Source organism: Neolamprologus multifasciatus, chromosome 10, assembly GCF_963576455.1.
Source record: "Neolamprologus multifasciatus chromosome 10, fNeoMul1.2, whole genome shotgun sequence".
Taxonomy (NCBI): Eukaryota; Metazoa; Chordata; class Actinopteri; order Cichliformes; family Cichlidae; genus Neolamprologus; species Neolamprologus multifasciatus.
In genome coordinates, this window is record NC_140448.1 from 14,489,424 (window position 1) to 14,506,417 (window position 16,994).

A 16,994-nucleotide genomic window follows, 5' to 3' on the forward strand; every position below is an offset into this window, starting at 1 on the left:
AGCTGCATTAAAAAAAAGAATTCCGTGCTTTTGGAAATGCTTTGCCTATTTGCTTTCTTGCTGAGAGTGAGATGAGAAGATTGATAGCACTCTCATGTCTTTACAGTAAATATGAAACTCCTGCCAGCAGCCAGCTAACTTATCTTACCACATAGTGCGGAAACAGGTGGAAAATGGCTACCCTGGCTCTTTTCAGAGGTAACAAAATATTCCTTCTAGCATCTCTCTGTAAAGCTCCCCTAAAAGACATGTTGCACTTAGTCGGTATGAAACCAAACTGTAGAAAATTATTTTGCTGTCAGCTACTGTCTAGGCTCCATAAAACTACTGCTCCAGGCTTTGCATTAAGTGAAGTTAGCCTGTTGCTGCTGATTATCTACACTAAAAAAGAAATCATGGGAAAATCCATACTGGGAAATGTCCCGGTCATTTTATCCCCAGCTCATTTGTCCGAATTTATCGTAAATTGTAAAATTCAATGCATTTCAAGATTTAAAGAAAAAACACCCATAAAAATGAAAGATTTTTGAAATGGTAAATTGTTCTAAATCTACTATAGTGTGTAGTCTGCAGTGTACACTCAAAAAATAGATTTGAGAATTGTGTCACTTTTCTCATATTAGTCTTGATATAACAAGACAGCCAATGACCCTTTCTCCTAAATGTTAACACGAGAAAGCACGCTGCTATAAAATACCATCTAAAATGAGGTTATTTGATAGAAGCACCTGATAAGCCTAATACTGACGTTCAATATGAACCATGTTGTTTATCAGCTCATCTTTTATTTAGCAGGTGCAGAATCAGCAACTAAATGGCGTCCATCTCACCAGTGCAGCATCAGTTCTTGCATTTTGTTTTTATTCATCACCGTCAATAGCCAACTGCAAAAATGTACACTGCAAACCTGACACTTTTTGTTAACACATAAAATAAAAATAAGCAGTCCCTCATTGCTGATGAAATACCTCGATTCTTTCCCTTAGCCCACCTGCCAAAGTAGATGATGTGTCCTCATCATAAAAAAGTAGGCCTAGATGTCATGTATGAGTAATTAAAGTTTCATGTTACACAAGCCACTATAGATGAGTGCATGCCCATCATAAAAGATTGACTCATTCCAATGAAGCTGCCTCCAAAAAAAAAAGTACTGAGGAAAAAGTAGAAGGGATGAAATGTAAGATTCATAAAGCTGGGAGAAGAAGAGAAAGTGTTGTTTGCAACATGACATACATTTGAAGTCGGGACACTGTCATGCAGTGTGGAAAAATATGGATGCCACTAGGAGCGCTGAGAGCCTGGAACAGCAACACAGATACCCACAAAACGCATGAAAGAACACCAGGATGTTCCGTTTACCAATTTACCAAATAATCATCTCTGCATTACGTTTGGGTTACAAACAGGATGAACTGTGTTAAGTGAGCAAACAGTGGCTTAAAACAAAAGCTGAGTGACAAAAAGGTAACGCGTGTGAAGAGAAAGAGATTCACCTAAGTGTCTCATGCACACTGCTGGGAGGAAAACGGTATCACTGGGGATGATAATTGGATGACACCAAATTAGAAGCTGGGAGTGTTTACACACTGTTGCATTTAATAAATGGAAAATGAGAACCCCTTGAGCATTTGACCATCAAATGCATGTGTAGATCTGCTTATTAGCTTTTATTTTATTGATAGTTTGATGGAAAAAGTAATGTCACTTTTATGTGTGTAGGAAATATGGAGCCACAGTCATCAGCAGCTATTATAGTTTATATAAAGACTGGAAGTAGGGGGGACACCGGAAGTATTGCTCTCTGATAAAAGAAAACCTTCAATTGAAAGGAAAAAATACAAATAATTGATATTATCCACTAACTGATGGAAGGATGGAAGTGGTTAACAAAAAGCTTTTAAATGTCCTTAAATCTAAACCACATATCAGACAAACAACATAAAAGGCATTCAGTGCATAATGTCCAAAGCTGCCACAGTTTATTGCTATTCAAAGTCCAGGAAATTGCGCTTTAGTATTGTCACGCTCATGTCTTTCAACCATAAAAAAATCACTTTCAATAACATTTAGTATTTGATCTATGCTTCAAACAAAGTGGCAAACGATCACGGAAATATATTAAAGACAGTTTGATTTTTAATGTTAAAAACTGCGGACTTCTCTAAAGTACACCTACCCTGTAGGTGTAGCAGAAAAAAACAAGAGAAGAAAATAAACACCCTTGTCAAATTACTCACTCGCTCACCTCACAAATAACCTGCACTGGTTGCAAATATTGCAAAGTAATTTAACTTGACCTTTGGAAGGTAATGGAGCCACTGTTAACCATAAATTCAAGGATGAGTCGAGTGAAACGCGGCCACATAACAAGGGCTGAAATTCGTGAGACATTCACGCTGCTTTTATCTAAAGAGCTTCAGTAAAAGTCGTGGCATTAAGTAAAATGAAGTGGCTTTAATGAAACATTCTAAATATACATTTAAGAAACTGAATATGGGTCAACATTCTTGGATGGATAACGGTTAGAGCATTTACATTTCACATTCTTGGTCTCCAGAGGATGATTTGTACTCACTTTTTTAGCCCCCAGCCTGCGCTTTACATTTGCAGTTTTTGTGATTTACCGTGGCTTTCATTGCATTTTACTTCTAGCTCATTTGTGTGTTCAGTACTTTTTTCTTTTTTTTTTAAATTTGCAGTTTTATCAGCCTCAGCGATACTTTGGATTTAATTTTAACTACTAGGTCTCCAGGCTAAGATGATGAATGTAGGCAGCATTGCAGATTACCATGTTATGTTAGCTTTGTCATTGTGAGCAGGTGAGCCTGCTGTCAGTAGCATTCAACTATTCCTTTTTTCCCTCCTTTGTGTTGTCTCAGCTTCATTTCAGTCCTTTTTAATAAATGTGTAATTGATGAAATTAGGTAGATTATGTAATGTGAGACTATATATTGTATATTTTTTCTGCTTTTGAGCACCGCATCAAGTCTGTGAAGGCTCTGGCTATAGAGTGATTTTAGTATGAACTTAGTCTTTTGTACTCTTTTGATTCCTAGCAGACCCCCATTTCTGTTTATGAGGTTGCAGCTAAACTTGGTCCCATTATGTCTTCACTTTCTCTCCATCTACCTTCCGACCCCTCTAGTTGAGAAGATTCTATCTTTTCTGATGTGGATTTTTGCATTGCTGTGTTTTTACATTCAACAATACTGAATCTGCTTTTCTGCTTAAAAACTCAAAAACACAGTCTACATTAGCACATGTAATGCCCTTGCACATGTGGTTTATTGCAGTGGTTGTCATGTATGCCTGCAGATTGCATGTTGTGCCCGGTAAAGCGATCAAAATTCAGGGACCACAGAAAGTGACAACATATAGAAACAGCTGGAACTTCAACGGGTGAAGCGTTCCTGGATTTAGATCCTACTTTTAGTATCGTACAAGGAAAACAGCTCAACAAAATTCTCTGCAGAGTAACAGCATCCATTACATGTGTCATCAAAATGACTTTAAAGGGTCACATTTTTGGCTTTATTTATGGAAATTGTTGGAGTGTATCATGACATGGCCTCAATTATAGCATTTCCTGGCTTGGAATGAGAAAAGTCGATGTGGCAAATTTGTTAAGCTTATAAGGGAGGGTAAAGCAGGATCTTTCAAAATTGAAGATAGATCTTCTTCACTCTGAAAGACACTGAAAGAAACCAAAGGAAAACAGAAATGGGGGGTTGAATATCTCATAATGCAAGTCTTAATTAAGAAAACCTCCTCTTCGAGGCTGGTGGGGATTCACTGAGGAGTCGTTGGCATGCAAACACAGGAAGAATTCATTCCAACCCAAAACCCAGCAACAACTCACTGAGGCCACTTTTATATAGGCGCCTAGTAAACACAGTAAAAATAAAAGGAAAAAAAAAAGCTTCATCTGGGCCAGACTGAGGTAGCAGCTTGTTTGAGTGATCCCACACAGCTGAGCAACCTTCTGTGGCTTCGTCCTGGGTGCTGTAGGGTGGAGGGCGGGTGCTGTCCTTGTATCTGCTGTAGGTCCCCAGGCAATATGAGTGCCTGAGTGACAACCCCCTGCTGCCTACCCCTCGCTTATATTTGCATTCATATACTATTAATAAACTTGAATTTCAGTGCAGCAGAATTTCCCCCTTTTTTTTGCAAATGACCAGAACCTCCTTGAGCTTATACATCAAGAAAGATTATAATTATTCATGAGTGTATTGATGGTTTATCCTCATAAATTTACATGAATGTGTACACTTTTGTGAATGTTATTTGAAGATACTATGCTTAATATCACATGGGATAGACTTGAATGAAATAAATGTTATTGATTGGGTGTTTTTTTTTCTCTTCTGTCTATCGAGTAATGAATTAATCATCTTACTGATGCATATCTGTGGAGTAAAATCTATGTCTTTGACTTAGCTGGTCTCCTATGTGTCTTCTCGCTCATTTCACTGTGGAAAAACTAGTCTTCAAACTACTGCTAGTCATGTGACTTAATATAAGGGCTGCATATGATGGTGTAGGAGAAGCAAGAAGGTGAAGAAGAGTGCAGTATGAAGGGAAGTCATGTTGAGCACATCCTTTGAGGCACACAAAGTGTGACCTGCTAATGAGATAGTTGATGATTCAGATCACATTTATGGCATCAAACAGCCTCACCCTGATGTTATCTTTGTGCTTGTGCTTTTAAAAGAAGTCATGTCTGTTTATTTGCATGTCTACTGTATGTCTCTGTGCTGAATTTTATCTACTGCGAGAGAACCACTGGCTTAGGAGAGATTTGACTCTGTAGTAGCATTTTTTTTATTCCTTAAAATGTATATTCATAAGATAAAGATCATATATTTGCCTTGAAAGATGGATGGAAATAGTTTTTTTTTTTTTTTTTAGATATATTTAAACCCTGCAAGCTCAGATTTTTTTCAAGTCTGTTAGAAAACTGTCCATTTTTATTTTGGAAGCAAAAGTGCTGACACGCTGTGGACTTTTTGTTGAGCTTTAAAAAAACATGGCTGCTCACGCTCTTTGTCTGCTGCTGTATGCAGCAGTACTATCTCAGTGTGCGGAACAAGACGGTCCCTTGATGTCTGAGTTACTCAACTACAGACTATTCCTGATAAATACCAGCACTCTTTTTTTTTTTTTTTTTTTTTTTTTTTTTTTTGTCTCCCCGTAGAGGAACAAACGTCTGAAAAGAGGCATCCATCTGTGTCTCACGGTTATTTGAAGGAATCAATTCACTGTTACACTCTGTAATTACTAAAACATGCAACTAGACAGATACATTAATGATTCATTATGAGACAACAAACAAAGCAAAACATTTTTTTTGTCTACAGCTCTTCCATTTATGAAAACCTATGCTAAAATGGCAACGCAGCAAAAAAAGGAAAAAAAACAAAACGCAATTAATGAAAATGTATTTTAAAAGGAGAGCTTCAATCTTCAATCTAAACTAGATCAAAGAAAAATTCCTAGTGTATGTAGGTCAAACCCGTCTTTGTTTCACACCAGGCCAAATTAGATTTTACTTCAAAATTGGTTAATTAAAAGTGTGTATCATTACTGGTGTCATTGTTTCCGTCTGTAATTAAGAGTAATTCTGAGCTCACTGCTCAGGTTTTGGTGTAGTTTCTTCACTCAGAAGAAATGCTGCTGTGCATGACAGCCAAACTTAAGACCATGAACTTAATAGGCACAGAACAGACAGAAGGATTTTTAGCAGCATTAAATAATCTTATATTGTTTAGCATTTGCCTCCACAGTCTGGTGCATGCCACATATTTCAATATGCTTTCTTAGATTAGAGCGTTCTTTGAAAAAGCTGGGATAAATCTTCCTTTGCACTTACTGTAAATATCAGCAGGTTTGACAGTGCTGTACCTTCTGTGCTGTAACAAAGAAGGTACAGCACTGTGCAAAAGTCTTGTTTCATTACTCATTTATTTATAATTTAATAGCAATGAGAAATACAAATGCAATTTTTTTAAAGTGGTTTTGAGCAGTAGTTCTCCAGGCTTTCTAAATAGCAGTGCTTTTTTTTGGGTGTTTGCTGCTTTTTTAACTTTATTCGTTGTGGTCTTGTACCTGACCACTTTTATTTTCACAATTTTTTTTTATCATTCAAGCACAAAACAGACAGCTTACTCAATGTGATGAATCAGTGTTGTGTCCACACATAACAGACACCTGAATAACCAACTTTAAATTGTATCTTTACAATTTGTTTCTAGCAGCCTGTCACAAACACACATCATTTGTTCCTTTTTCTTTAGCTATATGGAATCGTAGTTGTATGGAACGATAACACAGTTTGACAAGCATAAAACAGTATTTTTGCACCAACAAGGTGATTCCCAAAGAGCTGTTAGCCAAAACCTGGCATATCTCATCATTGAGTGCAGTGTGTTTTTAACAAATGCGAGGAAAATAGAAAAATGGACAGTTAGTGAAAGTGGAAGGCCTCAAAAACTGTCTGCAATGGTGCAATATCTAAAAGTCATGTCCTTAAGAAATAGGAAAAATATCCAGCAAAGACCTTAAAGATGCATCTGGCCCTTCAGTTGATCCATCTGCTGTTCCCTAAAGCCTCATCAGAAATGGTCTCAGTGGAAAGGTGGCTGTCAAGAAGCCATTCTTAAGGAAGGGGAAAAAAGGAAGAAAAGACTGGGGTATGCCAAATTACACAAGAACCTGAACAGGTTTTATTTGGTGATGAATCCAAATTTGAATGTTTTGGTTCAAACTGTCATCAGGAGAGAATGTTCAAAAATGTGTATTTATAGCCTGTAACATTATGGGGGCTCTGTCATAGATGATGGCTACATTTTCAGCCACTGGTGCTGGAATTTTTGTCAAAATTGATGGAATTATGAACATATAAAAGTATTATCAGATTATGATCCATAATGCATTACCATCTGGAAAGCTGACTGGCAACAGCTTTATTTTTTAGCATAACATTGGCAGTGTGCAGTGAAATCATACCTGGGTATAAATAAACAACCCATAGTGGAACACTATGGCCTCACCAGAGCCCAGGTCTCAACGTTATTGAAGCAGTATGGGATCATCTCGACAGAGAACAGAACAAAAAGGCAGGCAACATCCAAACAAGAGCTTTGAATATATTTCAAGAAGCCCGGAGAATTATCCCTGACGACTAATAAATGGGGGAACTTGCCTTATAAAGGTGGTCAACCTTTCTAGCATTGTAGAAACTTTGTTTTTGCCTTTTCTTTTATATTTCTTTTTATTTCGTTTAAATAGATAGCTGTCCTTTTCCAGGCACAATATAAAGAAATGAGGGGTGGCTCAAGACTTTTGCACAGTACTTCAGAGTAATTCCAAATGACCCCCATCACCCTAATAGAGATTATTTCTAGAATGGAATCTTACGTCAACATAAATACTTAATGAGATATTTGCAATTCACTTTGGTAATTAATATCCGAATTTATGCCTAATTTTGCTTCCAGCATCACTCAGAGGATTACAGAGGTGTAGTAGGAAGTCAATATTTGCCAGAGTGCTTTCACTAGGTGCACAGACCCATGCCACAAGTAGATTGGGCATGCATATTGAGTGCAGTTTTCCTTACATTTGCTTCTATAGGCCTATTGGAATTGTTTTCATAGTCTAGCAGGCTCCATTTGGAGAATGGCTGAATATTCAACCTCCACTGGTCCTCTAATAGAAAAAAAATGATGGATGAAAAGAGGAGAGCTAAACAGCTTGAGAAAAATAACCATGTGGTACATTAGGTGCAAATGCAGAACTCATTGTCATTGTAACCCAAGAACCTGCTCGGATAAATTCTAGATAAGAGGAATAATTTCAGAAACATTTGCAGTTCACTGAAGCGTGAAAAAGAAACCAATCACTGCAACAGAGGCATACTTGAAGACAAGAAGACCTTGAGCTCCGTCTAAATGCCTCAGTGACAAGCAAACACAGAGTCCATGTATGATTAAATGAAACATACCATGCAACAGAATATCAGGCTCACTTTTTTGCAATCTCTTGCAGGTTATTCTTAAGCATTTTCCTTTTGGTAACTTCGCAGTTGAACTCCTGTTTTGCTCTTTCACCTGCTTATTCGGTTTATCCAGATTCAAAAATATTTCTTTAAGCTCACCGCTGTGTTCGCTGGCATAATACCGAGTATCACTCTATGATCCCTCCTGTTTGGTGTCAGCTGTGGAGTCAAGAAACACAGTTCAGTCCTATCCCTAGCTTGTGTGTGTGTGTGTGTGTGTGTGTGTGTGTGTGTGTGAGAAATCTGTTCACGTTCAGGCAGTAATTGCTGAACCTGTAGCCTCTCTGACCACTTCTCTGTCCTTCCCCAGGGTATCAGGTTGACTTTTACTACCAGCAAGTCATTCATGCTGAATTTCTTTAGCAGTGCTGGTTGTGACCCTGATGTGATCCCAAATGTTCCATTTAAGAGAATACAGTATCTAATCTGTTAGGAAGAGGAAGTTGGATTGGAGGTTTTATGTGGCAACCCCATTACTCTCATTTTTTAATGTGGCTTGTGATTATAGACTAGGATACCAGCAGCAGTGACATTCCACATAAGTCATTTGGTAACTCATCTTCATTCTCACCATAGGGATCATAAGGCTAGACCACAAAACAAAAGTGTTGAATATCATCCTTATAATGTATACAAATGTCCATTGTAACAATTACTGAGCCAATTACATGAGATCGATACTGGATCCCTCCTTTCTTTCCATTTTTTTCTTGGCTTCTTTTCTCTTCTTTCTCCCAACTAAACAAATTTTCTGTCTGCTGAATGGAAATGTAATACTCTTATTTTCACAGGCCACTTTGGTATTATGTTTTCTGTATTCTGCATCAACTCTTGAGTCATCGCCACATCTCTCACATTTCTACCTGTTACCTGTTATGTTTATATTTATTCGGATGCTTCGTGGTCGCCTCGCTTCCTCCTTTTTCTGCTTTAGCAGCTCTGTGGGCCAACATTGCATTTTCAGTGTGCAACACGTCCCTGCACTGTCTTTTCTCCTTTATTTATTTTTTTTTATTCGGCAGCACTCAGGCTATTTTATTATTTATTATCATTTTATTTCTCACAACTTAAAAAAAAAACCCTTCACTCAGCACGATGTAATATAACATTTATTAATATTATTATCGGCTATAGATAATAGTGTTGTTTTTCCTTGTTGCCGCAATTGAATTGTCAAACGCTACGCCACATTTATACCCACACCTACTGTCTCTTCCTGTCATGCCTTTTTTATATTTTGAATTGGTGGGTTCATTTTTTTCTGCTTTTTTTAAAAAAAATTTATTGCCACTCACCCACTCACAATTTGTCTGTCCTAAGCACGCACACATTCTTTTCATATCTTACTGAAGACATCTAATTGACATCATGCTTTCCCTAATCCTAACCGTCAAGAATGAATGCTTAACCCTAAACATCAGCCTAAATCTAACCATAACCTAATTGTAACCCTGACACTAAAACCACATTTTGAGCCTCAAAAATGCCTTCAAACTCGAGGGGATGGGCATTTTGTCCCCATAAGTCACTGGTGGTCCCTACAAGTATAGTGGCATGCCAATTTTCTGTCCTCACAAAGATGTCTACGTACACACACGCACACATACATGCATTCAAACCTCCTGACATAAGCTGGTGTGCTGTATTTGTCATGTTTGTTGCATATTTGTGTCCTTGATGCATTTCTGCAGTGTATGTCTGAACTATGTGTTGCAAGAAAAGAAAAAGAACCAGCAGATGTTAAAAAATAACTTATAAGACTATTAATTTGTGGGCTGTGTTGTAATAATTTACATTTTATCCATAAGGTTTTTTGAACAATGTTTACTTTTAAGTACGTTCATTAGCACCAGCTGTGTAGGCTGGAGTAAAACATGGTGCATTTGTAATGTGTCTCGTCCACCCACTTCCCACAATGATTGACCAGCTGTGCGCCTCTTTCTGGAGAAAGAGGTTGGGGTATGAACTTCTATCTCAAGCTGTGTTTTACTCGGGAGAGATTGTCTGAAAATGTGCAGCTTTATTCCCCATCTCCACTGTCTACAGCAGTTGGCTTTTCTCCCCAAATTTGTGTGTGGTGATTTGGAAAAGCTATCAACACACTGAATATCCATTAAGGTTGAACTTTAGTTCATTTTTTTTATTTAATTCACAAACTAAAACTTCATGACTAAGGCTTTAGTCATAGAGACCTTCAGTCTACCTGGAATGTCTAATGCAAAGTAAATAGTTCTGTGATTGTATATCTGTGGTAATTTATAAAGTGAGCATTATTTTAGGTCACTTTCACATCTATAGTTGGTTTTGTCTGGTCCGAATTAGTTGACGAGCTTGTAAATTTGTAGCTTTTTCCTGTGGTTTGGTTAGTTGTTGGGCCTTTCCACATCTGTAGTACTTTCCCACAATTAGAATAGAAGCGTACGTGGCTACGGGATGTTTTTTTAGCTCAGACTTGTAACGTGTGTCTGGTAGTTCGTTCAGATGTGAATCAAATCACATTCAAACCATAAATGAACTGCTCTGGAGTTTGTTTGGAACCGTACCAACACCACCTCCTCCAAAGGGTCTTGGTGTGGTTGTTTTGGTCCGAGTGTGAAGACTGTGTTCCCATTTGTACAAACAAACCACACCAAGGGGGGAAGTAAACCAGATTTCCATTTAAATGGACTATACAACTGTAGGTGTGAGAACAACTTGAGAAAACAAACCAGAATTCTTGAAAATGATATGTGTAAAGATAAAAAAAATTGTGTACTAGTAGTTTCATGTACACTCACCGACTAGTTTAGGTACACCTTGCTCGTTCTAGGTGTGACACTATTTTCCCTTCCGAACTGCTTTAATTCCTCATACCACAGATTCAACAAGGTGCCGGAAACATTCCTCAGAGATTTTGGTCCATATTGACATGATAGCATCACACTGTGGTTGCAGATTTATCAGCTGCAGATCCATGATTTGAGCTTTGTGACATGGTGTATTATCCTGCTGGAAGTAGACATGAAAAGATGGCTACACTGTTGTCATAAAGGGACGGACAGCAACAGTACTCGGGTTGGCTGTGGTATTCAGACTCAGGTGGTACAAAGGGGCCCACAATGTGCCCATCTGCTTCATGGTTCAATGTGTTCTTCTGCATAGATTGGTTGTAACGAGTGGATCTGAGTTACTGTTGCCTTTCTATACCCTCCAAGCAGTTTGCTGTGTGACCTCTGGCATCCAAAAGGCATTTTCTCATGCTTCAAAAATGCTCTTTTCTGGACCTTTCTCTGTAAACCCTAGAGATGGTTGTGTGGGAAAATCCCAGTAGATCGGCACTTTCGGAAATACTCAGACTAGCCCATCTGGCACCAACAGCCATGCCCTGTTCAAAGTCACTAGAATGACATTTTTCCCCATTCCGATGCTCGGTTTGAACATCAGCAGGTCATCTGCCTGAAGGCATTGGGTTTACGTCATGTGACTGGCTGATTAGAGATTTGTGTAAACAAGCAGCTGAACAGGTATACTTAATAAGGTGGCCAGTGAGTGTATTTAACTGATACGATTATGTATGATGATCAAAAGCAAACAGTACAGCAGTGTCTCTTTGCTGTTGTATTGATAATAAAATATCAGTGATGTTTGGTGGCATTTCACTTCACCATAGCAATATACTGCATCATGTTAGATGTATGCATGTAAGAATTATGCTGTATGCGTCCTACTTTTATGGTATCACTACTTATTCAATGCAATGTTTTTTTTTAGCAGAAAAGTATGACAGCAAAATAATTTTAGTTGTCAGAAAAAAGAACAGCAAGAACAAAAAAAAATTAGGGCAGGTGAAAAGAAAGGCTATTGTTTTCTGCCAAGTGAACCAGTGACAGTGCAGACAGACCTTGGTAGATTCCATGTACCAGTCTTCTTCCAGTGGTGGAAGAGAGAAGTGTATAATGTATCTGGTTTTGCCATCAAATTGGCTCAGGGCACCACTAAACGAGATTAATTGAGCACCCCGAGTGGCTCCCAGACCAGATTCTGACCCTGATGGGTAATTGGCCTGTTGCTTTTAATGAAGAAAGTGCATGTTACCCAGTGAGGAAAGCCATTAAAATTTACAAGCTTAACTCTAAGCACCTTGCTTAGACATTGAAACGTCGTTATTTTGTGATCAATAGTGAGGCCTATTTGAACAGGGAGTAGCTGACCTAGGTCCAACCACACACACACACATGCATTGAGGACTCTAATTTGTGTTCTGAAGCATGTAATTCATTGAACTGTTATTGTGTTTTGTTTTTTAAAGTCAGCAATAAATCATTCAGTAAGATCAAAATCTTCACAGAAAAAAAAATTAGAGGAAGTAGAGCAGGTCGTTTACTAATCAGAAGGTTTCTGGTTCAATTCGTGGATCTTCTACTCTACATGTTAAAGTATTCGTGGGCACAATGAGTTGCCCCTGATCCATCAACTTGTGTATAAGGGTAAAAGTGTTCTGACTGCTCAGATAATACATTAAAGCGCTATGTAAGTCCATTTATCACAGCGTTTGGGCTGAACTGAGTTTTTTAAAGCACTGTGATTGTTCTTTTTTTATTTTCACGTTAGTAGGAGTTTGAAATTAACAGTATCCATGACAAGACTTACTTATACCCAAGATTTGTGCTGAATCAGCTTAAATATTTTTTCCAAAAATAGTGCAACAAAATTACATTTCTTGACTAGTCCCTCCAGGAAATATGGATTTGCATGTTTCATCCATCCTGTCTCTGTTGGCTTAATGCTGCTTCAGAAATGTTGAGTGGTGGTAAGATTGTTGAGAGCAAAGGGTGTGGGTTAACGGGACACACAGCTCAGATACGTGTACAGAAGGATGCATTTGGCATAACCAGTGCACTTAAAAGTGTGATTATTTGAGAAATGATGTTTCATATAGATGTTATTAACTGTTTGAAGTTAGGTTTATATTCAAATGTCAGCTCATCCTCTTTTAACTTTGAGAACTCATGCTTAAATTCAGCCAGTCAAACTGTGCACTTGTCATACGCTATAATATGAAATTTCTCTTGCTCGAGATTTATTTATACTACCTGCCCACACATTGTAGTGATATCTTAGAGCGAAAATGGCTCGTAATGAGTATACAGGACTGGCAGCACAACACTTATGTGCATGATGTCTTTTAGTAGCACATACCTTCTTGTTACTTTGTGTCTCAAAATACTAATATGTTTTTTTTAAACATCAAAGCAAGCTAGTGTTGACCGCATATATACAGTCTGTGAAGCAACTGACACGCCATACCTGACCCTGGCAAATTGCAATTCATCTTGTGAGGAGGGTGTCAGTTTTTATGACCTTCCTATTCCCATGATAAACCCGTCTATCAGAAGGATATTCTTCCAGCCTGAAGCCTTCTCATGCTTTAGGGAAAAAAACTTTGATTTATTTGCTGTAATGCACTCTTTCTTGCAACATCTACCTTTAGCAGATATAGCTAACTGTAGCAGTCCCTCATCTGCAGGATACCCAGTAGAGGCTGTAATTCCCAGCAGACTCAAACACACATTATATTTCTCTCTGTGACAGAGATGAAATTGGGCCAAACTTGCGTGAAATGCTTCTACTCCTGGTTGAGAAACATCCTTAAATGAGAAAAAACTCAGTTTGACACAACAAAGATTATTTCCTCTTTCAGACAAATTAGCTATTTTATGTTTTATTGTAAAGCCCGGGAGCTGTAACTGTGGAAATTATTGACAGTAGGCTGTTTTTATTGGAGACTGACTCATTAGATCTGACTGGATCAGTACAGTACCTCCGTTTCTTTGTGTGTTTTTTTTTTCCCTCTTCTTGAGATGGGGTGACTTTGGGACATTTTTTGAATATTAAGCGCAGACATCTCAACATTCACTCAACACCCTCCTTTTCAAAATCAAACATATAGTGAGTTTCATCAGACTCGCGCTATGTGACGTGCAGTATAAGCATCCTTCAGATCTACTGTCGCTCAACTCTTTTACTCAAACTGGTTGTAATTGATTGTAGCTGCTGATTGTGGTTTTGATCACTTAATTGAATCACATAGTGCTATTGCTCTTTTATGTGTTTTTAATAGATTTTGTGTAGCCGTGGAGTTCTTTGGCACAAAGAAACAAGCTGCAACAGGCTGACGCTGTACTTGTCTGTATTCATTATTATTGGCTTTGTTCTCTGCAGGGTAATGAAAATATAAATAAACGCAACCCTCGTTGTTTAAATACATTTTTTGCCACTTGGAATATGTCTAATTTCCTAAGAAATAATTTTATCCTGCTTGACACCAAACTGAAGGGTCTTAGTGAGTCATTGCAGGCTCCGAGTACAGCTGACGACTGGCACATAACTTTGTTTGTGTCCCTAGCCCTGAGAGGCACACCCTCTTTTGTTATCACAAAGTATTGAATTTTGCTGTTTGCTTGTTTGTTTCGAACATAGACCCTTTCCTTTTCAGCACTCTCCAGCCTCTAGCCTGCATGTATTTTTTAGCTGTAACGTCTTAGCTTGAGTCTAGGGACTGCAGTAGGCTTAAGGGGCTCAACATCACTGAAGTTACCGAGGCAATGGATTGTGCTAGAACATCTGGGGGGGGGCTTATAAGTTGTTTTTTTCCAAACCAGCTTCTTGGAAATCAACACAGGTCTCAGAAAACTAGTGAGACCCTCAGTTTCCCTTTCTGCCCAGAAGCTAAGGAATAAGGTGGGGTGCCAGGATTAGGGCTGTATGCTAAAGCCATGTGTTGAGGCCCTTTTGCTGGAATCTCTAGGCTGTAGATGGTGAAAGTGACCTGTGATAATGTGAACCAGAGCTAAAGGCAGGCATTTCAGTTCTTCATAACACTGACAATTCTCTCTTGCTTTCATCTCCATGTTCCCCTTTCTTGATGCTTCATTATCTTTGGTAATTGATTTGCCACGTGATTCATAATGACTGTGCTGTGCAGTATTTCCAATTATTCATTGCACGCTCTTCTTTTATGTCTTAGGATGTTGGGATGCTGAGGAGAATGGAGGCTGTACCTAGGCCGCGTGCCTAGCTAACCCATGAAGAACTGACAGGAACAGTGCTGGATGGAGGCCAAGACACTGGATGGCGAAGACGAGGAATCACGCAGTGCTGTTTGTTCTCTTTCTCAGCCAATCCAAAGTAGATGCAAAGTGTTCTGTAATGTGCCTCGGCTGTTCACTCTGTCACGTATCACCCAAGGAGAGATGGCAAAAAGAATCAGGCTAGACAGTCAAGGCTAAAGAAACTCTTATTTCTGCAAACTGTAGGGTTATAAAACAATTCTAGATATATAGATAGCTTTTCATCACAGCTGTCTGTTGGATTCATTGGAACTAGAGGCCTACACTAGATAATAGATAGTCAGCATCATGTGCAGCTGTAAAGGAGCAGCTTCCTGGTTGTTGTTAGCTGGATTGGTGCTAACAGGAATAGCTTTGGAATATGAGGGGGTTCCTGGTCAGTGGACACGTTATGGCCAGTGGGATGCTAAGACAACAGGTGAGCTGAGCTTTATTCTCAAAACCAACATCAGCAAAGCCCTGGTGCTCTATCTCGATGACGGGGGAAACTGTGACTTCCTGGAGCTTCTCATTGCGGACGGGAGGCTTCAGTTGCGGTTTACCATTCATTGCGCAGAACCCGCCTCCCTGCACACAGAGACCCACATCAACGACCAGCGCTGGCACAGAGTCCTTCTCGCTCGTAATTACAGAGAGACCAAGCTGGTGGTGGACAACGAGGAGAAAGCGACTGAGGTGAAGTCCAAGAGAAAAGAGATGGCAGTGGATAGCGACCTCTACGTAGGGGGAATCTCACCTGACGTGCGCCTCTCGGCCCTGACTTCCAGCACTGTCAAATATGAGGCACCCTTCCAGGGCTTTATTGCCAATTTGAAACTAGGAGAAGCGCTACCAATACTGATGGATGGTCAAGCTGTCCATAATGATCTGGAGTATATATGTGACACACATTCTCCATGCAGCAACAAAGGCCTGTGCTCCATCGACCAGGGAGAGGTTTTCTGCGACTGTATCAGTACTGGCTACAGGGGAAGGTACTGCCAAGAAGGTGAGAAAAATACCATGTGTTTCCATGACATAAAGGCAGTAAGATTTTATTTAAATTGTGCTTCTTTCGGATTAAAAAAGGGATTGTCTGACTAAGGCAGACACAGTTGTAAGGCTATGAAAGTCAAAATACAGTCTGACAACACCAAAAGCATGAAAGTTACAAAGTCAGCAATTAGAATTGTGAGCTGTTCAGCGATGTCTAAAGTATAAATAGTTCACATATTTTCACATACCTTCCAGATATACAGTGCATAGCTTCAGTGAGCTTCTGAGGATAATCAATAAAGCCCACTTAACCGCAATCCAGGCCAGAGTACACTACAGCACTGCTTAGAAGCCGCTCGCCTGCGTGAGCTCAGCTCTCTCAGCAGTTATCTTCACAAGTCAAAGGATAACAGCTTTCTAATGTGATAGCTGTTTGCATGTTTTCAACACTGGCACGTTGAACGGGCCACCAAATGGAGCCCCTTTTCTTATTTTGGAAAAATATATACTGCTTAAAATAAAAGGAGAAAAGAAGTGTTTTAAAGGAGCTTAGACACTTCTCGTTACCTAAGGTATAAAGATCAGAAAATGGAAGTGATTAAAATCTTTTCCACTTTGCAAAAACACATTAGGGTCCCTCTTATAAATGTTACTCATGACTGTTTGCTTAGCTCAGAAGCTTCGCAGCCTTCTTCCAAGAGTCCATGCGATGTCCTTAGTGGCTAAAACGAATCCTGGCAGGTTTTCTTTAGATTATATCTGAGATCACGCATATGGGACATTATCCATCACAGATGTGATACAATACTATCATTATAACGAGCGAACAAATTACCGACTTTCAAGGCTCTGGG

General features: G+C 39.0%; 1 protein-coding gene across 1 annotated transcript in view; it reads left to right on the top strand.

The window, feature by feature from the left end:
* LOC146509831 (neurexin-2-like) overlaps positions 1-16,994 on the top strand; it is a 128,389-nt gene that overhangs the window by 9,938 nt on the left and 101,457 nt on the right. Inside the window, 1 exon segment of the mRNA XM_085173663.1 lies at positions 15,063-16,153. Within this exon segment, the coding sequence (XP_085029789.1) occupies positions 15,454-16,153 (700 nt within the window). The 5' untranslated portion in view covers positions 15,063-15,453.